The sequence below is a fragment of the Phascolarctos cinereus genome, unplaced genomic scaffold (genome assembly GCF_003287225.1).
Source record: "Phascolarctos cinereus isolate Bilbo 61053 unplaced genomic scaffold, phaCin_HiC Scaffold_5;HRSCAF=322, whole genome shotgun sequence".
In the NCBI taxonomy this organism is placed as follows: Eukaryota; Metazoa; Chordata; class Mammalia; order Diprotodontia; family Phascolarctidae; genus Phascolarctos; species Phascolarctos cinereus.
In genome coordinates, this window is record NW_027555958.1 from 407,533,004 (window position 1) to 407,558,859 (window position 25,856).

Below are 25,856 nucleotides of genomic sequence, written 5' to 3' on the forward strand. Positions count from 1 at the left end.
TTGAAAAACTGTAGACCTTTCACAGGGCATTTAAAAACACCTGGGTCAATGAGTGAATGAATGAGTACCTATCAGTTGCTTACTATGTACCAGGTACTGTGCTAAGCTCTGTGGACTGGTTACTCTTCATTCTCAGAGGACCAAAATGACATCATTATGTTGGGGTCAAGGTACAGTGTGTCCAACTGTGGCTAATCAGACCAATACAAATTCAGAAGGCTCTACCTAGGTCAGGCACAAATAGTCTGTATGAACACTGAGAGTGGAGATGTTTCTAAATTTACACATTACATATTTCTTTTGAGCTCCTACAATTCTGTTTTGCTCAGAGCACAGCCCCTTCCTTGATGAGGGCATACCATGTTGGGTGGTCCTGTGCCAATGTCTCCCATGACATGCAACTTATTCCAAAGTTCTTCAGACAGACCTTGAGAGAATCCTTATGTTGCTTCTTCCAAACTCTGTGTAAGTGCTTGCCTTGGGTGAGTTCTCCATAAAATAGTCTTTTAGGGGGCAGCTAGGTGGCTCAGTGGATAGAACACTGGCCCTGAAGACCTGAGTCCAAATCTAGCCTCAGATACTTGGCACTTACAAGTTGTGTGACCCTGGGCAAGTCACTTAACCCTGACTGCCTCATGCGAAGAAAAGAAAAATCTTTTAGGCAAATGTACTTTTGGCAGTCAAACCACTTGGCCAGCTCATTGGAGTTGTGTTCTCTACAGTAGAGTTTGAATGCTTGGGAGTTTAGCTCCAGAAAGTACCTTAGTATGCAGTACATTATCTTGTCAGGTGATCTTCAGAATCTTGCTAAGATAATTCAGATGGAAGTGATTCAGTTTCCTGGCATGGTGCTGTCATACTGTCCAGGTTTAACAAACATACAACAATGAGGTCAGCACAACAGCTCTTGTTAGAAAAATCTGAAACAAAAATGTACTACAGGAGTGATGGAAAGCCTTTATTATTCTTCTTGTGAGAAGTGGGTACATCGCACCCTACTGGCATGTGTGCACTGGTACAGTGGTAGAATCAACTTTCAAATGGTTAGTAAGATCCAATACTCCTCCCATCTGAGCCTGGGGTTGGACCAGCTCATCTGAGTTACACTCTTCCTGAACTGCCCATCCCATGTTCCTCCATGTTTTGCTAACTCCTCCCAGTTCATGCATCCCATGTTCAAAAATGGCAGCTATCTCTGCCCTCTGGGTGTGTCAGTTAATATTCAATAAGCTTATTAAGCAAGTGCAGTGGAGAAAAGCCTTTGCCCTGTCCTTGACCTTGACCTATACAGTTGCAACTGGTTTAGCCTCCAGGGCTCTTTCTTAAAGAACTAGTTGTTTGCAGAATGTTTGAGGCACTTTCCGATTGGTTGAGGGACTATCCACAAGGTTTTGGAAGTCCTTCTCAGAATTTCCTTGTTCTGTGGTGAAAGCCTAACTTCTAATCCTTTCCCACATTCTGTAAGACCTTCAGTTTGGTAGGCAGCCTAATAACTCTTCTCTCCTACTTTCCAGGTATGGGAAAAGGTTGGAAATGAAATGCTGTCTTTGGCTAGAATGTCAATATCTCTAAGGGGAGTAACTTGTAACAGGCCTTTCAATATCAAGCTGAGGAGTTTGCATTTTATCTCAGCAATACTAGGAAAGGCCCTGCAAGTTCTTGAACATGGGAGTGATGTGGTCAGATCTGTGCTTTGCAAGGGTTTTCTTGGCTGTGTGGAGGATGGATTGGAGATGGATAAAACTGGAATTCAGGCATTCAATTAGGAGGCTGTGGTGATAATGTAACGCAGAACATTATTTTACCATTTAGGTAGTAGGGCCCTTTAGGCCATGGAAACTAGAAGTTGCTGCTTAATCTTGCCCCAGACCTCTTTCCTCCTAAATCTAAACAATAGTGAAATGTGCTCTTGCATAGCTTAGCACAGCCCATACCTCCAGTGCAAATGGATAAGAAAGCTTGCAATATAATGGCTTTAGATAATTATGTTTACACCAGACGCCAGGACACCTGGTCTGGTTTGTGATCCCTGACCTGTAATGATGGGGTGCTCGAGTGCTTGTGCTTATACTTGTGCCCCAAATGTCTCCCCAGTCTCAGAAACACTGTCTCTGACAACCACTCCCCGGCCCAAGGACACCCTGCCTAGCAGTTATTCATGCATGGGCCTCAGCAGGACCCTTCTCTGGCTGCTCAGGCCCCAGCCCTCAGATCATGTCTCTGGAAGCCTCCCAATTCCTTAGTTGTGAGAAAGCTTTCCTTTGTTGCAGAGCATTCTCTCATCAAGACAGAGGGAGAGGGGTGTCCTTGACCAGCCCAAGAACTCTTCCTCCTGCCAGACTCCAAAGATCCATCCCCCTCCCCGTCCAGTATACTCCCTGTACTTTCCCCTCCATAGCCCCAAAGACACCTGCATCTTTGGATTACCTCATCAGTGTTCCTGGCATTTCTTTCCCATGCTCTCTTCCATATGAACCCTAGCTCACCCCTGATCGGGGCTGCTTGGTTTGGATGTGCATACCCCTTGTAGCCCGCACTAATAAATCTACATTTTAAATTACGTCTGGGTCTCGCTCACTGATTTCTCGGTACAACATGAAGGGCCTGAACTTGGTGAACACACGGGCAAGCAATGTACTTGTTGTACTGTTTTCATGAGACGTTAAAAAAAGAACAACCCAGGAACTCTTACTAAACAAATAGGTTTAAAAAAAAATATTGTGAAAAGCCCATAAAAAAGGAGACTTTCATCATGGGCTCCCAACTGGATAAAAAACACACTTCAGAGAGACTAACGGCTTACTGCTAAACACCTGCCAAACGATGCCCTTGAAAGTGCCAAATACAAAAGGATCTCTTAGGAACACTTGTCCCTCAGACGAATTGTCCCTCATTTGGCCATTTCTTCTTGAGCGATACACAAAACCCCGCTGAAAGAACTGTATCCAGTCAACTTTATAAAAGAATGTTACAATGTAAACAAAATGAGTTCTTGATACTGACAGTAGTTACAACGGTTTTAGTTTTTGAATCCAACAGTTGGTCACAGAGGTCAAGTATTACCAAGGCTCCTTTTCAGCCTGTTGTCAGTTTGTCAATGTATCTGACTCATACATCCTTCAAGTACATGCAAGGCTCAAGAGTTCCAAAAGAGGCAGAATCCAGGGGATGAGGGGTGGGATGGAGTAAAGGGGGGCATTTATGACACAGATGAAATGGGATTATGAGGTGAGCCCATCTAAGTAAGAACTTTATCCAACTACTGTAGAGGACCATGCAGATGGATCTCATTCAGCAGGGAGTACTGGTTACATCCTGCCGGTGGTATTCTGCTCCCCAGCCCTTCACGAAGCTCATCCGGATCGTGCACATCTTTGTGAGCTCATAGACTGTCTCGAAGCCATGGTTGACTGACTGGGCCAACAGCTGGGCAAACTCCTGGTTGTTGAAAATTTTGAGGCTGCAGCCACTGGGGATCTTGCACACGGTGGTGGGGTGAAAACCATGGTTGCCCTTGAGCTGGTCAAGGCTGGTTCTCTGGTTTCTGGCAGCTACAGGTATCTCCAAATTTGGCTATGAGCTCACTCACAAAGAATCACTGGTATGTCAAGCAGCTCTGGGCTTCAGAAATCCTTCTGATTGGCTGGTTGTTGTGTATCTCCATTGTCCAGCTTCCCTGTAAAGAAGTGAAGCTCCAACCTATCTAACAGTTAGAGTAGGATGTTGGTGGCGGTTCCTCCCCTCTGTTCACAGAACTTACGCAAATTACTTAACCTCTATCCCCATTTGCTCATCTGTAAAATGAGTTTTGGAGTGTATGGCCTCAAAGTTCCTTTCTAGCTCTAAATTTGTGATTCTATGATTTCCTATGGAGAATTTATGGAAGAAATTGTATAAGAGTCATACAAGATGAGAAAACATGTACGAGGTTGTGCTCTACACTCATACATTAAAGGCCCAATCTCAATTGGATCATATCCCCAACGTCATACTGTGAGCTTCTAGAGGTTAAAAGATATATCTCTTTACAACATCCATTACCATGCCACATCAGCTTCAACAATTCACCCAAGCCTTAATTGATGGTTTCATGAATTACTGTGACTGAAAACTGGCCACTTGGTGTCAGGCTTGTTGATGAGAGTCTTTAGCGGGGTCAGTCTGCAAGGGTTGGGAACAGTTTGTGCCTGGGCTGGTACTCCTGCTTGGCAGAACCAGTGCTCGGCTGACATCACCTTTCAGTTAGAGTAGGATGTTGGTGGCGGTTCCTCCCCTCTGTTCAGTAAATTCTGATGGTGATAATGAAAATGATCTAGGGAGGCCTGTGACGGGAATGCTGAGATGGCCCAAAAAAGCGGTTCAGGGGTAAAGATATGCTCTATTTCCCAACTAAAATCCCACCTTCTACAGGAAGCTTTCTGAACTCTAAACACCTTCTTTGAATGATTTCCCATTTAACCTGTATAGAGCTTACTTTGCATGTATGTGTTTGCATGGCATCTTAGACTGTAAGCTCCAGGAGAGCAGGGGTGGTCTTTTGCCTCTTTTTGTATCCCCATCGCTTAGCACAGTACCTGTTTAATGTATTGCACTGCATTACAATACAAAAGGTGGACCGGAGGTGGTCAATAAATCACAGAAAGAGCTGGAAGAGAGCTCAAAGTCAAGTCAATAAGCCTTTAAAAAATCAGCTCCTTCAACACGTTCATTTTACCAAAGAGAAAAATGAGGCCACTGCCTCGTCCCAGGCAAAGATCAGAGCGGCGTTAATAGTAACGATCCTGTCGCTACGGCTGCGGCAGCAGGGGGGTCAGAGAACCCTTCAAAGCCCTTCAGCAAGGAGGGGAGGTGGGTGCATGCTACAGAAAGAGACCCCAGGCCATCCCGGGAATAAGTCGGCCCCAGTCCCCAGCTCCGGGAGGCAGCCTCGCTCTGGCCGGGTCTCCAGCCCCAGGCACCACGTGCAGGGGGCGGGGTCACGAGGGGGCCACAGAGGCAGGCGGAACCTTCTTCCCCAATTAGGCGTTTTCCCCGGCACCACTGAGGCCGCTGCACCGCTACCTTGCCAGCCTCGTTCCCATCCATCCACTGAGAGGGGTGGGGCGGGGGCAGGGTCGCTCCAAACCACGAGGCCAAAATCGCGCCCGTTACACCCCTTCCCCCAACCTCCCAGTCATCCCTTTCCTCTGGAAAGGGAGGTCTCCATCTCGGTCCCGCCTGTGGAAGGGTGGTGAACCGAGCCCACCCGGACAGCCACTACAGGCGCCGAGGAGGTCCAACCCCAGCTCTCGAGCCGCGCCTCCTCGTGCGTTGCTCTCACCCCTCCCCCCTCCTCCTCCTCCTCCTCCCCCAGTCCCATACGCCTCCTCCGCGTTCGCGCCCAGCGCTCGTCCCCGTCGGCTCCCGAGCGCGCCCTCGCTTCCTCCGCGCCCCTCGCCCCCGCCCCTTCCTCCCGCCGTAGGAGAGATCGGACCCCGGAGGTTTGCGAACTTCCTTCTGGCCAGAGCGGGAAGAACCGGGCCCGGGAGCGAGCGAGCGAGGGTGGGCACCAGCGTCCCCCGGCCTCCGCTTCACCTCAGGCGCCCCCGGGGACAGTTACAAGAGAGACCCGAGGGAGGGGAGCGAGCGCGGGGGGGGCGCCGGGAGGCGGAGCGGACCCGACCAGCAGCGGGCCGACCTGGGCGGCCCGTCCCGAGCGGGCCCGGGGGCCATGGCTTCCCCCTACCCGGCCCCGGGGGGCCACGACCGGCGACAGCGGCGGAGAACTGAGCTCGGGGGACGAGTCTGGGGACGTGGGGGACTCCCCGGCCGGCCCCGAGGGCGAGGCGCCCAAGAGCCTGGCGGAGCTCTTTGAGAAGGCGGCGGCTCACCTGCAGGGCCTGGTCCAGGTGGCCAGCAGGGAGCAGCTCCTCTACCTGTACGCCAGGTACAAGCAGGTAACTTCACGACGCCGGGCGGGCGCGCAGCGGAGGAGAAGGGGCTCAGGCACAGGGTCAAGGTCAGGGTCAGGGAGAGAGAACGCCCCCTGCCCCCCCAGCGGGCAACGCTACACACACACACGTCTGCATCACTCTGCCAACCTACTGATCTGTCTCTCTGTCTGTCTACTGATATGTCTCTGTACCTACCCATTAACATTTATCTAGTTCCAATCTGTCTGTCAACTGTTTACCTACCTGCTGATTTTTCTGACTCTCTGTCAGTCTCTTTTGGGCTCTCTCTTCTGCCCTCTCCACCCACCAGTCTGCCTATCACCTGCCTACGTATCTGACTTATTTACCTGTCCACATCTGACCAATTTCTATCTATCCACCTATCTACATACCTGCCTATGTATGGCCTTGACTTCTTTAGAGGTTGGAGTTGGAGACTAGACCATTGTGCCCCCTCCTTCAATGGTCAACTGAATAATAGTAATAGCATTTACATAACATAATACTTTAAGGATTGCAAAATGTGTTTTACAAATGTTATCTCTTTTGATCCTCCAAACAACCCTGGGAGGTCTCCATTTTATAGATGAGAAAACTGAGGTAAATAGAAGTTAAGTGACTTGCCTAGGTTCACACAGCTAGTAATAATAATAATTAATAAAAATAATAATAGCGACACCCAACATTATATAGCACTTATTAAGTGCTGGGCACTATGCTAAGCCCTTTATAGTGATTATCTCATTGATCCTCATACACCCCTGGGCTATTATGATCCTCATTTTATATATGAGGAAACAGGCAAAGAGAGGTGAAGTGATGTGCCCAGTCGCACACCTACTGAGTGAACTCATGGTATTTGAATTCAGGTTTTACATCTCCAGGCCTAGACCTCTATCAGCTGTGTCTGAGGCAGGATTTTACCTGTTAGTAAATTCAGTAAACATTTAAGTACTTCCTTTGTGCTAAGTACTGGGTCAAGTTTTGGGCATATAAAGAGGGGCAAAAGACAGCCCCTGCCCACTGGGAGCCTATAGTTTAATGGGAGAGGCAACATGCAAACAACTGTGTGCATTCAGACATATAGACAGGTTAAATTGAAGATAATTGGCCAAGGGAAGGCACCAGCTTTAGGGTGGACTGGAAAGGGCTCTGGTCTTCTGACTATCCACTTTGCCACCTAGCTGACCTTGAGTATAATACTTAAAGCTCTCCAAGCCTTAGTTCTTTCATCTGTGTGGTAGGGGTGATCATAAAGGTTCTAACTGTCTTGCTTGGACAAGAGTATCATGAATAGTTAATGTGGTAATTGTAAATGAAGAGCTTTGAGATTGTGAGAGAATAATAGTTCTATTGCAATAAACAGGAAAAATGCTGGACCAAATAAAGGATTACTACTATTTTTGTTGTATTTTTCAATGTTTGTCTATCTTACACTTCTGTTTTGACTGACCGTGGTTTCCTGTTAGAATTAGACATTTCCGAACCAGAAAAGAATTTGAGATCATCTAATATAGGCTTCCCAATTTACAGATAAGAAAACTGAGGCACTGGGAGGAGACATACAGTCAGTCAATAAGCATTTATTAAGCAGCTACTGTGTGCCAGGCACTTCAGTAAGCTCTGGAGATACACAGAGGCAAGAGACAGTCCCTGCCCTCAAGGAGCTTACAAACTAATGGGGGAGACAACAAGGAAATGTGTACAAACAAGCTATGTGCAGGATAAATAGGAAATAATTAACAGAGGGGAGGCACTAGAATTAAGAGGGGCTGGGAGAGGCTTCCTGTGGAAGGTAGGATTTTAGTTGGGACTACAGGATATGCTAACAAATTCAGACGTGCTCCTACGTCATGGTATAATAGGAAGAACACTGAACTGGATATTTGGCAACCTAAATTCTGACCATTATGTGTGACTATGGACAAATCAAACTTTTTGGGCCTCAGTTTCCTCATTTCTCAAATGAAGTGTTTGAATTAAATTATCTCCAAGGTTTGTCCAGTTTAATGTGGCTTTCTGGCTGTTCAGCAAAGAAAACACTCTTATCCTTTGGCTTCCATTAGTTCCTCTGGCAATGCCCTATGCCTGGAATGCTCTCCCTCCTCATTTCAGCCTCCTGGCTTCTCCAGCTTCCTTCAAAGTGGAATGAAGCAGGTGCAGCTGCACATCATTCTAGACAGTGTAAATATAGCTGCTTTTCTGTAAAAGTAAATAATGATAGAAAGACCAGGAATTTATCTTGCTCTTTAGAAGTCTTCACTGTCGCTACCAGTAAGTTTTTGTCTTAGCAGTATACCATCAATGCCTTCTGTCACTAACTTAGTATGCCTCAGTTTCCTTGTTATAAGATCAGAGGACTTCAGAGTGGAAGAGACCCAAGAGTTCATGTAGTATAATCCTCATTTTTCCAAATAAGGAAGCTAAAGTTGAGTGACTTGCTGTAAGTCACATAAGTAGCAGAGCCAGGATTCAAATCCAGGTCCTTTGATTTCTAATGCACATAATGGAAAAAGCACCCATTCTTCTGTCTCATTGTTTTCATATCATTTCAGGAATTTTTGTTAGGGTCTTGTATAGACGTACTCCAAAGCCTGTAAATTAATCACTCTAGAAGCATATGACCTTTCAGCATATATGAAGAGCATATATAGTGATATCCTATACATTGATAGGATTTTAGATCTACAGATAATGTGGCCATAGGCACTAATTTTCTCTATGCCATTCTGCCTAGATCACTGCCCTTATTCGTGGAATTAAACAAAGGAACCCCCCTTTTTTTTTTATCAGTAACTTTATCCTTTTCCTAATGGAAAAGGGTGGGACCTAGAGCCAATTACTTCTGGTAGATGGGAGTGGAAATTGAACTTGAACGAGAGAAGAATTAAATTTGACTATCACCTTAATCCATTTCCTTAAGAAAGGTCTTTTTGCCTTGAACCTATCAACCATCTTTCCAAGGAGCTTTTTCCCAGGGGTCTGGAAAAGGCATTAGAGAAAAATATTCTGTAAGATTTCAGTTTTAGTAAAAAAGTTTTGCTTCCACATGTAGAAGAGGGATTTGATTTGTTCTGTGTGGCCTTGGAGGACAGAATCAGGAGCAATGTATAGAAATTCCAAAGACCCAAAGTTAGTCTTGATAGGAAAATTTCTTGACCAAGTTGTACCCAAGTGGAATCAACTGCCTAGAGAAGTGGTCCATTTCCCTTCTCAACAGTTTTTAATCGGAGCCAGCTACTGAAGCCCCTTCCAAACACTGACCACATCTTTCCAACTCATTGTGGACAGTAACCCCATTGCCTTTTGTTATTACAAAATCATAGCTGAAAACTGTGTTTTGTCTTTTTTGTTGCTATATTTCCTTATTTGTTTCATTATGACTGTTAGTTGGACGTTGCTTTAAGCAGAGCTCACTTGAGTGACAGGAAGTTCTCATTGTCACTTTGTGAAATTGTTCTTAATCTGTCTCTGAAAGGGTTCAGCCAAAATAGAATAAAACTTATTTTTTCCACAATTAGTACATGTAAAAATAGCATAAGTGTCTTTATTTTGTTTTAAACCACTTTGTTTAGGAGGCAGTATTTTCCGGTGCAAAGAGCTCTGGGTTTAGAGCTTAGTTTAAATCTCAGGCATGCTACTTACTGCTAGCTAGGTGACCTTGAGACATTGAATGTCTCTGGGACTTAGTTTCTCATTTGTAAAGTGAGGGTTTCTAAGCTCTCTTCTAACTCTAAATCTATGATCCTGTGAACCGCTGGGAAATTGATTCCTGGCATCTATTAAAATAGAAATTGGCAAGTCACATGGTGTGTCTCAGTGGATAATGTTGGATTTGTAGTCAGGAAGACTTGAGTTTGAATCTTCAGATAATTGAGATCCTGGGCAAGTCATGTAACCTCTCTATGCCTCAGTTTTCTCAAATGTAAATGGGACAACAGTACCCCTTCTTACAGAGTTGTGAGGATCAGATAAGATGACACGTAAAGTGTTTTGTGTACCTACATCAGATGTATATGACATATCATGTATAGTATATAAATACTAGCTACCCTGATAGGCTGGTTTACTCAACTTCATAAGACTGTTCAGGAGATAGACGTCTCAAATACAACTCTTCTGGAAAAAGTCACCATGTTCTGAAGCATCATGATTTACTAACTCCTTTTCACCAACTCTATTTAGCTATCAGAGGCTTCTAATACTATAGTTTTAAAAATGAAGGTCAAATATACGGAAAAGAAACAAACTCATTTGCTCATTAACATCACTTTTTCCGTGACTACTGGGGTCAAAGATAGACGTATCCTCAAATCTCTCCATTGAAAACCATATACGATAAGACTTGATGACAAGGATTTTACATACTAACAAAAATAGTGTTACAAGTTCTAATAAATTGGACTTTAAGCTTTACTGTCACGCTTTAAAAAGTTTACTCCTAAAAAGTCAATGGCAATAAGAGTTAAAGTCAGTAATAATAATAGTTGCTTCCACTAAACTCCTACTTTGATTAAAGGTAATGGTTTTTTGAAACCCAAGTTTCAAAATGCTAGTAAAGTTCACACTCTTGCAGGTTTGTCCAACTGGAAATACTTTAAATACAGTACTGGTCTGGTGATGAAGAACCAGCATAGCTAAGTTTGGGAGGCTCCTCACCAGGTTTTCTCCAGGGTGATGAATTTTGAGGGCCCAGTAACTGGCAAAAGTTTTACTTAGGTTTGAAGGGGCTGTGCCCTGCTTTAAATATTGACACTGACGATCAGGGATCCTTGAGTAGAAGGTGGTAATAGTAATCATTATACTATTTAACAAAGTATTTTCCTTACAATAACTTTTATTTTTTTGAGGGGATTGAGTCTGGGAGGAAGGATGCTACTACAAGTCCACACAAGTGGAAAACTTCAGCCCAGGTTTTTTCATTCTAAGTCCAGGACTTTTTTCCACCATTCTTTATCTGCTTGACTTGTTAAATAAGAGAGTAGGGAAGCAGACAAAGCAGTAGGAGAGTTGTAAACCAATCAGAAGAACAGTGATTATGTAAAATTTGCAACACCTGCTGTTACTGGTGTTAGTAATGTCATTATTATATATAAAAGCAGGTTCAACCTCTCCTTTTTGCTTTTTTTTGTCATGCTGTCACATCCTTTGCTACAAATTCTCATCGATCTAATCTGCTTAATTTAGTGATTTTTATTCTTTTTCCTAAATTGACAGCATTGACAATTTTTCAGGTATGACTGTAATCAGGGATATGCTGGTAAATGTTTAATAACCAGCTTTCTCCCCCCTAAAATATATGTACAATACACTTTTGAGTTTAATCTGCGTTATTGACATTTTATGCTAATTTGTAAGTAGGGATAATAAAACACTACAGTTTATATTTCTGGGAATAATTTTGTATACAGAGTAGAAGGAAATAAATAAACTTATGTTTTTTCACTTGAAAGATTCTCAGGTTGGTTATGGATTCAAAACTTGCCATCAAAATTGAAAATTATCGTATTGATAGTTATACTACATACTAGTTAAAAATAAACTGGTCTCCAGAATATGTTTTGTTTAAAATCACTTGATAACTGGATTAACAGATATCTAGGGGATAAAGCTCTTTTATGAGAAGTCATCTTTATTTCAAAACAAAACATAACAGTGAAATCTTATAAGTCATGTCAAGTAGAGCTGGTACAACATTTCAAATGTGTGTAGTTTCTTTTTGTCCCAGCTCAGCTGAAGGTAACTAAGACTTTGCCTTAGACAAAATTAGAGAGTCTGAGTGCCTTGTTCATCTGTAGTCTCCTCTTGAAATTTTCTCTCCATCCCTGGAGATCCATTTTCTGATGATCCCTTCTTTATGTTAAATAGATCACTGACCTTTTGCTCCCATGTCAAAACAAGGAGTAAAATTAAAGCCAGGAAAGTAAAACAAGTTGTCTAAAAGTCACAGAATGAAGTCATGAAGAAAAGGGACTGTAACCCAGTCCAGTTCTCTTTTCTCAATACTAGGGACTGATTATACTATAAGTGGGACTCAGTCATGCCTAGTGTTACCTCCCTCAGATGTTTATGTTATCTTTTCTCCTAAGGAAAACCTTTACCTTTGTTAAAGGAATTTAAGTAAGGTTATGGGCAGATATTTTGATTTGCTAGAAGGGCCTCTGAAATTGCTCTAAGCCAAGTGGTTAGCTTGAAGTAAAATTTAATTTATTCATTCTCCATTCAGCCCTAGTTTCCCTTCTTCTTTGATAAGACTGACAAAGCCATAGTGCTTGAAAACATTGGGAGAAGAGAAATCTGTGTCCCTTACTACGTCAGATTCTAGGAAGTGACCTGCCCAGTGTTATACAACTAGTAAGTGTCGTGTGTCTGAGGCCAAATTTGAACTCAGGTCCTCCTGACTCCAGGATTGGTGCTCTATCCATTGCACCACCTAGCTGCCTCATAGATTCTTTCCAGACTTACATCCTACCCTTTTTCTTTCTTTTTTTTTTTTGAGCTCATATCTCCCTTACACTTACAGTAGTAGCCCTATTCTTGTCCTACCTTATCCCAAGATTCTCAGGTACATATTTTATGTTTTCTGGTGCATTTGAAGTTATTTTAGATTTTGGGGGGGGTTTTTGGTTTATAATAGCTACTATTATTTTATGTTATTTCTACATTTAGTTATTAAGGTTTCTACAAAGAAGTCTATCATTGGAATTTATCCTATATGTTAATAGTAGTAGTATTATACTTAGTAATTATAAAGAGTCAGAATATTCTATGTTTAAAGATTTTTAAAGGATTATTTCTTTTAGAAATAATACTAAATTTTTCTGTTACAACAGATATTTTCTTATAGTAATTAAATACGCATAATTCATTTGCAATGAGAAAAATGTTTCTCAGGTATTTAAGTAAATAAGTTATTGGTATTTTTTTTCCTTTAGGTCAAAGTTGGAAATTGTAATACACCTAAACCAAGCTTCTTTGATTTTGAGGGGAAACAGAAATGGTAAGACGGAATTCTTGGAATTTCTATTTGATCTTGTTAAAAAATATTTTAGGTCTATAGGAATTAAGAAGTAATGCGCAGATTAGAGTATTATTCTTGGATTAATCTCTCTCAGGTCTAATGACATTCAAACAGTTTGTAGAGAGATTAAAAGAATCCGCTTTTATCTAAGGTTCTTATGTACTGTGAGTTTGGTAGATAGGCAGTTTTTGATTTACTGTGCCTTACCTAGGAATATTCCCCTTAGCCTCAGCTGGGTGTTGGGTCACAAACACTGGTTTTTCCCTCTCTCTTACTACTGCTTAGGATTTTCCCTCTCCTATCCCTTTCTTATCTTGTTCTAGTGTCAGGTAGGATGGAGACTTCTGTAGCAGGAGGAACAAAAGGAAGAAAGAAAGAAGGGAAGGTAAATCTTCTTGGCTACTTTCCCTCTACTCACACTGCTGCTAGTGATCTTGTTGGTAGTAAACCTAGACTGTCAGTATCTTTTCGCTGCCCCCAGTACTTATCCTATTTCTGTCTCCACAGGCTTCACACTCTTCCAGTTCCATAGTACCTGTAATAAGTAGCTTTTCTCATATTTTTTTAACTTTTTTAGGCAATTGGGGTTAAGTGACTTGCCCAGGGTCACATAGCTAGTAAGTGTCAAGTGTTTGTTCTGAGGCCAGCTTTGAACTCAGGTCCTCCTGACATCAGGGCTGCTGCTCTATCCACTGTGCCACCTAGCTGCCCCCGTAAGTAGCCCTTCTGTGGAATGCCAACAGATACTTCTAAGCATCTTTTCCTCCTTAACTCTTGTAGTACTTTATGCACACATGTCTTTGTGTGACACAGTTTACCTTATGTTGTAATTACTTTTAAAAAATTTTTCTGATTAGTGGTGGGATGTAAGAGAAATGATTATTTTTCTCTTATATTAATAATCAACTATTAAATTAGGATTAAAGTTTTCCCTTCCTATTTCCTCATTCAGAAACCAGCCCCTGTAGGTTATTCAGCCAGTCTTAAGAAGGACATTACTAATGGAGGAGATTGCCTAAATCCTCTGAGTACTTGCTTCTGAATCTTGGGTGTGATCCCACCCAACTAGAAGACCTTAGAACAGAGTCCAGTCTAGGCAAGTTCTTGCACTTAAGAGATAAACCTTGTCCTAGGAATGTTCCATTGAAATTTAGGGTGACCCAGTTTAAGAAGGGGAAAACCAACCAGAGTGGTCTGGGTAGAGATGGATTTTTTTGTCCAGATTGCTAGAGGTGGTTGAGTCTCATGATCAGGTCATATTCTCAGAAGGAGGAGTGGAAGACTTTTTGCTCACCTCCTCATTAATATGTCTAACCCCTCGTAGCTTCTTAATCAGAGTTGATTCTACCCTCAGGGCTTCTGGGCGGGGTTGTCTTTTGGTTGCTAAGAGGAACCACTGACCTCAATTTATTGATTATCTACTAGCCTAATTAATAACTTGGCTATTAATTATCCATAAACTTTATCTCAGAAATTTTTCATTTCATTACAGCTGGAGAGAAGAGTGATCTGAGATTTAATCTCTTCTCTTCCTCCCAAAGACATTGTATGGCATAATCACCATCTTATTTCTGCTTTAATTCAGATGTTTTGTTCTTCGGGCTCAACTTTAAGATGTTAGAGATCTTAGATGTAGAATAATATGGTCATTAATGTGATACAGTAACTAAGAAAACTAATGCAGTCTGAGACCACATTAAAAAAAGCAGAGCATCTAGGTGTCTGGAGGTCATAGACCCACTATGCTTTGGTCAGACTACATCTGGAAATATTGTGTTCAGTTCTAGGCACCAGATTTTAGGAAGGGACATTGATAAGTTGAGGATTGTTTAAAAGAAAGCTTTTGTTGTTTGTCCTTCCATCTCAAAAGAGGACCATGACATCAGGAAGGTGATGCCATGATTTGCAAGTGAATTGGATTTAAGTGAGGCAGGGCTGTACAAAATCACCAGCCTCACTTTTTCCTCCAGAGACATGTAGGTTCAGTGGGAAGCTATGTATCAGGAAGACTGCAGATGGCCCAGGATGCAGTGGGAGACAGCTAAGGTCTTTCCCAGGACTTAGTTTGACTGAGGCAATTCCCATTCAATTGGTTAAGGCTAGATAAGAAATGACACAATGTTTGGCTTCTTTTCCTAGCTAAAAAAAAAAATCATTCTAGGAGGTGAAGACCTCAGGGTTCTTGCCAAAAAGAAACAATTGCTATTTACATATACTCTGAGCCAATCAGGGCCCAAACAGTGACCACTAAGTAGGGCTTGGGTTGGAATCCATTGTTGGCCAATCTGTGAGAGCCAGAGTGAATTGGGTTTCAGGAAGGCCTGCACAACTTGACAGTGGAAGGGGCCAAAATTAAAATAGGCTAAATTTCTTGAACCTGTAGATAGGATTTTAGTGTCTCACTTTCCAATCATAATTAATGATTAAACTATTTTGCAAATAAATCATATTTTAAAAAAGGGGAAGTTTCATTTAATATCAATTAATTACACTTATTACTTAAGATTTTTATTTATCATGAAATACTTCCTCTCAGGTTAGAGACAGACTGCCCATGGGTGGTTGCTGTGGGTCATGTGACAAACAGGAGAGAGTTTGAAGTGGCAACCCACTGGCCAAGTGACAGATGGCACAGTAGTGACTAGTGGAAGGGGGGTTAAACAGGGCATAGACAAAGTACTTGTTACATCTTTACTTTCTTTAACATCCTCTACATTTTTTTGTGGGCTGCCTGAAATTCTTTGGTGGGCTGCAAGGAGCCCATGGGCCAGCCTAAGTTGTACAGGCCTGGTTTAAGGTGTGGTCCTTAAGAAAGGAATCTAGCCAGTAAACCCAAAGATATCTTGCCAGTTTTCAGTGCTCAAAATTTACATTCCTTTGGGCAGAGCACCTACACTTAAGGGTATGATAACCCTGTGTGGATAGAGGGAAAGGAAGGAGGGAAGGGATGGGGTGGAGGAGGAGCAGGAGGAAAGGAGAGGAGGAGCTGCGTTGCCCAACTGGAACTAGCCAGTTGGTTCCCCAGTGGGTCAGCCCATACTACTCACAGGTTGTTGTTTGTCCTTCTTTCTTAAAAAGGACCATGGCATCAGGAAGGTGATGCCATGACTTGCGAGTGAATTGGATTTAAGTGAGGGAGGGCTGTGCAAAGTCACCAGCCTCACTTTTTCCTCCAGAGACATCTGGGTTCAGTGGCAAGATATAAATCAGGATGACTGGCAGGTGGCTCCCCAAAAAATAAAGTAACCAATACAGTGAAGAGTCTTGAAATCATTCCCCACATAGATAGGTAGATAGTCTGGAAGACTTGATAGCTATATTTAAGTTTTTGAGTGATTGACTTGCTCAGTTCCAGAGAGTAGAATGAGTTGTAATGAGTGGGCGGTTGCAAAGAGGCAAACATAGGCTTGATCTAAGGAAAAGCCCTGAAGTGGTAAGAACTTTTCCAGACCGTGTGTTGGTTTTGTTGGAAGAGAATTATCTTTTAGATATGGATTGGATTAAATGACTTCTGAGGTACTTTCCAACTCTAAGATTCTCTAAATATACCAAAGGTTAGGGTAGTAATATTACGTATGTGAATGTCTCCTGAACCCTTCCCTGTTCTCTCCAGTGTGCCTGATTCAGAGTTGTAGGGCCTTATAGTCAGATGTTGGACCATTATATATGCAGGCCTGGAAATCTAACCACTGTATTATGGAAGAAAAAAAACCTGTCATGTAAAAAAGGGCAAGGTTCAGATGTCAAGCAACACAGTTGACTTAGAAATTAATTTGCAACATAACTTTTTTTTTGTTAAGTTTGTTCAGTTGCATTTGTCTATCTCATTGTTTGAACTAAAAAGAGGGCTGTTTATCTATAGTTAAGTGGATGTATTTCAAAGTCAGTCTGAAAAGTAATGGTCTGAATTATTCCTGTAACTCCAAAACTTTGAGATCACTGTGGATCATTTAATTAGTTTAGCAGTAGGTCAGTGGTTCTCAGAATGGAGTCTGGGAATGGTTGGAATCCTTCAAGGGTCTGTGAGATCAAAACTATTTTCATAATAATACTAACACTTTTTAATTTTCAGTGTGGTAAATATTGATAGACATAAGCCACATAAACACTCTTTGTGGGGAGTCCTCATAAATGTCAAGACTATAAAGGGGTCCTGAGACCAAAAAGTTTGAGAAACACTACAGTAGGTCATTCTGGATATTTCTTCTCTGTTCTAGGGAAGCATGGAAGGCACTTGGAGATTCAAGTCCTAGCCAAGCGATGCAGGAATATATTGCAGTGGTTAAAAAATTGGATCCAAACTGGAATCCTCAGGTAAGACTCAGAGGTATATGTGCTGTTTAACAATTTCAGCATCTGTAATTTTGTTGGTGTGGGTATTCTCTTCATACCTTTTTATAACTCACATGTTCTTGAAGAGTTGCTATGGCCAAACATTTATTTTCTTGTGGTCACTGTGGTTATGAGTCTTTTTAAATTTAGCATAGATGGTCGTTTGACAAAAATACAGGGAACCTGTCACTAAGCTTGGATGCGAAGCTCTTCTCACCTTCCAAGACCTTGCAGAACTTCCGGAGCTTACATGCTATTTGCTTAGGCTTTGAGAGAAGTTAGGGTCACCTTTTTACCATAGTCAGGAATGGAAGTAGAGCTTTCGTGGAGGTAATGAATGTCATATATTTTGAAATTTTACTGAATACATAGTTAATATAGTCAATATTTTTCTGAGGAAAATATAAAAGTGAGGGTAATGTTACATTATAAGTTATTTTCCTAGATCAGTTTTAAAATTACTTAAAAACTGAACTATACTTAAATATTAACATAACTGTAGTTTGATATTGTAAGTTTCTTTGGGCCACGTGGGAAAAAACAACATGATAGCAGCTATTGGCCTAAGAATCTCATACTTAAGTCAAATTCCATTGATTTTTAGATTTTAAAAAACCCTGCAATTTTTGATACTATTGATTCTGGATATTCCTGTAGATAACTAAAAGGGGCAGCTGGGTGGTGCAGTGGATAGAGCACCAAGCCAGGAATCAGGAAGACCTGAGTCCAAGAATCTTAACTCAGAAACGTACTAGCTGTGTGACCCTGGGCAAGTCACTGTTTGCCTGGAGAAGGAAATGGCAGGTCATTCCAGCATCTTTGCCAAGAAAACCCCAAATGAGGTCATGAAGAATGGGATACAACTAATTGACACAACAGCAGATATCTAAAACTCAGCACATCCAAAATGGAAGTCATTATCTTTCCCACCCAATGCACTCTTCCTCTAAAGCTTGTGATTACTGTTGATGCCACCACCATTTTCCTTGTACTTCAGGCAATCTAAGTATCAGCTTAAGCTCTTCATTTGTTCTCCCTCCATAAATCCATTCTGTGGCCAGTTCTTGTGTTTTCTACGTTCACATCTCTTGTACATGTCTCCTCTTCACTCATAAGCTGTCACCCTGCTGCAGCCTTTATCTCAGGCCTGGACTATTGCCGTAGTCTTTTGCTTGGTCTTCCTCCACTCTGTTCTGTACTCAGTTGCCGAAGTGATTTTTCCAGAGGTCATGTCACATCTTGCTCAGTAAACTCCAATGGCTCCCTGTTACCTCCAGGATCAAATATAAAATGGTTTGTTTGGCCCTGAAAGTTCTTTACAACCTGGCCCCTTCCTATCTTTCCAGTAATACCTTTCTAAACATTCCATCTCTGGACCCTGTGTCTCTTCACTAGCCTGTCCCCCATCCCTTGTATGCTCTCCCTCCTGTTTTCCTTTAAGGCTCAACCCAAATCCCATTTTCATTAAGAGGCCTTTCCTGGTCCTACCCATTGCCAGTATTAGTATCTTCTCTCTCAGATTACCTTCCCTTTCCACTGTGTTTATCTTATATGTACATAGTTTTTTGGGTATTGTCTCCCTTCTTAGAATGTGAGTTCCTTGAGTAAGCCCTTTATATAGCTAGGTCTTCATGAGTAGGAATAATGAATCCATGAAGTGGTCTCAGTACTTGAAGTCACACTGCGTATTTCCATTGGACTGCACCGCGCAGTACCATTTTTACATAATTGAAAGTGTCAAATAATGCACATTGAGCCACTTCATATAAGATTCACTCTTTGTGCCAATTGGGCCATTTCTGTAGCACTTTAAGGTTTGAAAGTGCTTTGCATGTGCTATCTCATTTGATCCTCAGTACAATTTTGTAAGATAGCTACTCTTATCCCTATTTTGTAGGTGAGGAAACCGAGGCTGGGAAAGGCTCAGTGATTTGCCCAGGGTCACACAGCTAGCAACTGTCTGAGGTTAGATTAGAACTCAGTCTTGCTGACCCCAAGTCCAGTACTCTCCAACATGCCACTCAGCTGCCTCTGTGTTTAACCAGTTTTGTAAATTAGTTAACTATGTAAACTTTCTGATTCTCAGTTTCCTTATCTGTAAAATGTGGGAAAATAATATTTGTATTATTTTACTCCACAGGTTTTAGTTGATCAAATTAGATAATGTATGTAAAATGCTTTACAGACTTTAAAAACTTATGTGTATGAATGTCACTATTATTTGGATATTCTCATATAGTTTCTGGTTTTAAAAAGATATTATCAGACGCATTCATGAAATATCCACCTGTCTGCCACTGGGTAGTTACTGAAATGTATAATCCTTGCCCTCTGAGAGTTTGCAGTCTAAAATATGGAATCCTCAATCTTCTGTCTAGACACATATTTAAATACAGGGGCCTTTTCAAAAGTGTTCCAAGGCTAAAGTGATTCATAGTTTTTGAATTACCATGAAAATGAGTACAGGTGTTGGAAGTTTGTGTTTTTAAAATCTCTTGACATTTAAACTTTGGAATTTACTTTTTATAATAAACCAAAGCACAACCAAAATAACTGATGAGTAAAGAAAGATTCAAGGTCACATGTGACAACAGCTATATCCAGATTGTCTGAAGAGAGAATATTCTGAACCCAACAGCCTTGGTTTTAAGGGGTGCTTCTCATCTAAGGCTGCCTGCTGCCTGGAAGATCATTCATATGTAAAACAAAAGTGTAGGATTACAAAATACAGGAAATTTTAAACAGTTATTTTCCATGGGAAAAATGTTTTATTGCTTAAAAAAATCAATAATAGGGCTAAAAGAGGACATTCTCCAATCTGATCAGCTAATTAGCTGTTTCAGTTTGTTGTTTGCAATGATAATTGTCAGAAAAAATACATATAGCATGTATACCTATATTTTTGTAACTTTTAGTAGTTCTTTTTAAGGCTATTTTGCTTCTGATATTCCATTTTTCTGTGCTTAGTGTGTTAAATATTGCTTTTAACATAAGTCCCCCTTGTTAAGTATTTTACAATTAGAATGTGATCCTGTCACAATTCTTATTTAATCTCTTATTTAATCTTTGTGCCTGATTGTGGCACAACTGGTCTGTATCCAGGTCTCACTGAATGAAGCTTAATAATTAATCTTTTTTTGCATATGTTAATGATTTAAATGAACATTTGGTTCTCATTAAGTGAAATAGATTACAGTATAGTTTTTAGCCAAATGTAAAATGAGAATATTTGTTCCTTTTCTGAGATATTTCAATCTGTCATCCACAAATATTTATTAAGGTGCTTGCTATGTTCCAGTCCTTGTGCTGAGTAGACACTGAGAGTACAAGGGCAAAATATGAGATCATCCCTACTTGTAAGGAGCTTATATTCTAGTGGGGGAGATAACAAGGTTATATTAAACATATGTAACGTAAATATAAAGTTAATAAATGCAAACGTATACAAAGTAGTATTAATACAGAGTATTTTGAGAAGGTGAGCACAAGTAGCTGGGATCCAGAAAGGCTTCGTGCAGAATAAGGCAGTCAAAGGTAGGGAGGTACTCTGTCAGCTGGAGGTGAAAGGGGAACATACTCCAGGCATGTGGGACAGCCATTACAAAGCCATGGAGACAGGAGATAGTGTCCTGTATGAGGAACAGAAAGGAGGCCAGTTTGGCTAGATCAAAGAGTGCTAGAGTGGGAGTAATGCCCATTGAGGCTGGAAAAAGTCAACATTCAGACCAGAGGCATTTATTAAGTGCTTACCTATGTGCCATAGTTCAGGGGTGGGGAACCTATGGTTTCGAGGCCTCGTGTGGTCCTCAGGTGTGGCCCTTTGACTGAATCCAAACTTCACAGAACAAATCCCCTTAATAAAACGATTTGTTATGTAAAACTTGGACTCAGTCAAAAGGCTGTACCCAAGGATCTAGAAGGCCACATGTGGCCTCAAGGCTGCAGGTTCTCACCCCCCACCCCACCCCCCACCCCCATGTCAGACACTGTAAAGAGATAGGTTAGGGCTCTATTATAGAAGGCTTTAAAAACTAAACAAAGGAGAGACAATAGGAAGTCACTATAATCAGTAGAGTAGATGAGGCTCATAGTCATATCTAGGCTTAAGGAAACTTATTTTGGTAAATGTGTAGGATGAACTTGAATGATGACAGACTTGAAGGAGGCCAATTAGGAGAGTGTTGCCATACTCGAGACAAGAGGTGATAAAAACCTGAATTAAGGTGGCCAGTGCAGGAATTTGTTTTTCTTGACTAGAGACAGCTATAGATAGAGCACTGGGCCTAGAGTCAGGAAGATGTGATTTCAAATATGGCCTTGTACACTGTGTGGCCCTGGGTAAGTTATTTAACCTTCTGCCTCAGTTTCCTCATCTGTAGAATGGGAATAAATAACATCACCTACCTCTCAGGGTTGTTGTGAGGATCAAATGAGATAATATTTGTGAAGCACTTTTAGGGAAAGGTGGCCCTCAATTACTTTTGTCCCTTCATGTTCTTCCAGACTTTACGTACCAAATATATTCTTTAGTGGCCACAAGAGGGAGCTAAGTTCATTTTAATGACTGTGGAAAACTATGGATCAAATTAAGGTTTGGTGAAAAATAGTTGGTGTCAAACTTCTGCCTTGTTCTTTGGAATTTGGCTGTCTTAGTTAACAACAACAGCAACAACCCCATCCTCACGCCCCACCCCCCAAAAAAACCAGAAACAGCTTTTGTATTTAGGATCCTTCAGAGTGTCCTCTATTTCCTGCCTTACCTTGCTGCTGTAATTTCCTCCAGCCCCTGATTGTTTTGTAGTTTCTGTAATGGGTAATAACACCTCATATTCATAGGGTACTGAGAGTAGGGTTGATATACCTTGGTCTTTGAAATAGGCAATTACATAGAATTCAGCAAGTCTGTCATTTTTCTATCTTTTTAATTTAAATTTTCTTTATCATGAACTGCTATCATCAATAAACATGTGTATTTCTGTTTATGGAGAACAAAAAGTATATGAAACCACAAACCTTTGTTATGTATAGTTTTATTTAAAAGTATGTTAAGTTTAAGAAGGTAGTTATAAAATTGCCTTGGCTTGTGTCCAATTCTGAACTTTTTTTATTCCATGTATTTTTTTTCTTTACTTTTAGGCAATTGGGGTTAAGTGACTTGCCCGGGTCACACAGCTAGTAAGTAAGTGTCAAGTGTTTGGTCTGAGGCTGGATTTGAACTCAGGTTCTCCTTACTTCAGGGCCGGTACTCTATCCACTGTGCCACCTAGCCTGCCCTGGAATTGATATTTTGAGGAATAGTGAAGCTGGTATGCTTATTTCTAAAATTCAGTCTTAAAGACAGTAGAAAGATAACTGAATCTGGAGTCTTGGGGACTGACATTTGAATCCAGGCTCTACTTTCTACTTAATATTGTGTTGAAAGGGAAGAGAAGGAAAGGGAAGGGGAGAGAAAAGATGGAAAAGGAAAGAAACATTTATATAGTTCCTACTATGTTCCAGACACTGTGCTAAGTGCTTTTAAAAATATTATCTCATTTGTTCCTCACCACAGCCCTTCAAGGTAGGTGTATTATTATTATTCTCATTTTACATTTGAGAAAACTGAGGCATACAAAACTTAAGCGGCTTGCCCAGGGTCACACAACTAGTAAATGTCTGAGGCTGAATTTGAACTCAGGTCTTCCTGACTACAGGCCCAGCACTCTCATCTCCTGGGCTGCCGGCTCCCTCTATACAACAGTCTCTGTATAGCCTTGGGAAGGTCAGCTAATCTCTCTCGATTTGAACTTTCTGATCCATGGAATGAGAGAGCTGGACAAGCCAGGGAGCTCCCAGTCTTTCTGAATGTGAGGATCCTACTTTAGTGTCACTGTTTTCTAGATGCCTGACATGATAGTAATTATACTATTAATATCCGAGATTGAGAAAGTGTATGAATCGAGAAAGCACATGAATGTTCTTAATTCAGTGACTCACATGAATTTGTAAATTATTAATCATAGTGTACACATACATTCAAAAAATAGCAAAATATTAGCTATGAGATGTAATCAATACAGGGCTAGTTCAGTATTAGAAAAACTACAAGTATAATTGACCATATCAATAACAAAAACAATAAAAGTTGTAGAATTATGTCAATAGGTACAGAAAAACCTTTTGACAAAATACAACACCCATTCCTATCAAAAACACTAGAAAGCATAGGAATAAATGGTACTTTTCTTCAAATAAGTGGTATTTGTCCAAAACCAAGAGTAAACATTATCAGTAATTAGGCATAATCTAGAAGTCTGTCCAGTAAGATTGAAATGAAGCAAAGATGGTTTTTTTTATTACCATTATTATTTAATTATTGTACTAGAAATGGTATCTGTAACAATAAGGCAAGAAAAAGAAGTTGAAGGAATGAGCATAGCAGTCAGGAAACAAAACTAATGCTATTTTATACTGGTATCTTAGAGAACCCTGGAGAATTAACTAAAAAAAACAAAACTAAGTGAAGCAGTGAACAACTTTAACAGAGTTGCAGGATATAAAATAGATCCACATAAATCATCAGAATTTCTATATATTACCAACAAAATCCATCCGGAAGAGATAGAAAAAGAAATTCTATCTAAGATAACTGCAGACAGTATAAAACACTTGGGAGTCTGCCTGCCAAGACACATACAGGAACTGTATGACACAGTTACAAAACACTCTTTGTATAAATAAAAGACATATCTAAATGACTGGAAAAATACTAATTGCTTATGGATGGGATGAGCCAATATAACAAAAAAATAAGAGTACTACATAAATTAATTTACTTATTCAGTGCCATACCAATCAAACTACCAAAGAATTACTTTATAGAACTAGAAAAAAATGATCACATTCATCTGGAGGAACCAAAAGTCAATACTATCAAGGAAATCCATTTTTAGAAACATGAAGGAAGGGAGCCTAACAGTCCAGATTTTGGGCTATATTACAAAGCAGTAATTGTCAAAATAGTTTGGTACCGGATAAGAAATAAGAATTTTGATCAGTGGGATAGGTTAGGTAAGAGATATACAGAAGCAGATGAATACAGTAACTTAATATCTGGATCTTTGGGCTTATTAAACACTAGCTTACTGTATTCATTTGCTTAACTGGCCAACTTGCAAATTGTTCTTCTTAAAGTGCAGGCCTGACACCTCACTCCCATGCTCAATAAGCTCTCCAGGACTTGCCTGTCACCTGCAAGATTAGATATAAAATCCTCTGGCTTCAAAGTCTTTCATAACCTGCCTTCCCTTCTCTCACCTCCTCTGCCAGGTACTCTGTGATCAGTGATACTGCCCTCCTTGCTGTTCCACACACGAGAAACTCCATCCCCCAATTCTGGGCATTTTTTTCTGGCAATCCCACAATGTTGGAGAACATGGAATGTTCTCTATCATCTCTGCCTCCTGACTTCCTTCAAGTCCCATCTTACATCCTACATTCTACAGGAAAATTTCCCCCATCCCTCTTAATTCTAGTTCTTTTCTTCTGTTGATTATCTCCAATTTATCCTGTATATAGCTTGTTTGTACATAGTAGTTCACCTTTCCCTCATTAGACTGTGTGCTTCTTGAGAGCAGAGGGCGTCTTTTGCCTTTCTTTGTATCCCCAGAGTTTAGTATGTAAGGATTCTTTTTTTTTTAATGGTATTTTACTTTTTCCTGTTACATGTAAAGGCAAATTTTAATATTCATTTAAAAAAGTTTTTGAGTTTCAAATTTTCTCCCTCTCTCCTTTACCTCCCCCTTCTCTAAGAAGGTAAGCAATTTGATATAGGTTATATATGTGCAATCATGTGAAGCATATTTCTACATTAGTCATGTTGTAAAAGAAGAAACAGAGCAAAGGGGGGGGAAACCATGAAAAAAATGTGCTTTGACCTGCATTTAGACTCCATCCACTGTTCCCAGAATGTGGGTAGTTTTTCATCATGAGTTCTTTGGAATTGGCTTGGATGGTTGTATTGCTGAGAAGTGCTAGGTCATTCACAGTTGATCATTGTACAGTGTTACTGTTGCTGTGTACAATGTTCTCTTGGTCCTGCTCCCATAGGGACTTTTGTGTATAGATTAGTGGCCCCCTTTTCTGTTTGAATTTGACACCACTGGATTAGAGCATTCCCAATGAGGCCAGAGTTATAATTGTGATCGCTGTATAGATCAGTTATATTTGCTCATGGCCACAGACTATGTTTCTTATAGCAAATGATTAGTCAAAATAACTGTCAGATTAGACATTAAACTTTTAGGTCATATTTTCAACATTTATTTCAAAACAATATGAATAATGTCTTTTTTGTTGTTGAAAATTTAAAGAGTTGGAGTGTAGATATATCAGTACAAATTACCACCTTTACTGAAAAAAGAGCTCAAACTGCTTGTCTTCCTGTTGTGGAAAGTAGCATTGTTACACTTAACACAACACAGTAGGTGACTAGAGAGAATTATTTGCCATCTAAAAACTGAATTCCTTAAAGTTAATTATATTTCTGAAAAATAATCTGTGTAATCTGAATTCGGTTTTCTCTGATCTTC

General features: G+C 40.7%; 1 protein-coding gene across 1 annotated transcript in view; it reads left to right on the plus strand.

Moving 5' to 3' along the window:
* Window positions 1-5,622: 5,622 nt before the first annotated feature.
* The window catches only part of ACBD6 (acyl-CoA binding domain containing 6), a 226,752-nt gene continuing 206,518 nt past the window's right edge, over window positions 5,623-25,856 (plus strand). The window contains 4 exon segments of the mRNA XM_020984281.2: window positions 5,623-5,734; window positions 5,736-5,936; window positions 12,869-12,933; window positions 17,172-17,268. Coding sequence (XP_020839940.2) covers window positions 5,711-5,734; window positions 5,736-5,936; window positions 12,869-12,933; window positions 17,172-17,268 — 387 coding nt within the window. The 5' untranslated portion in view covers window positions 5,623-5,710.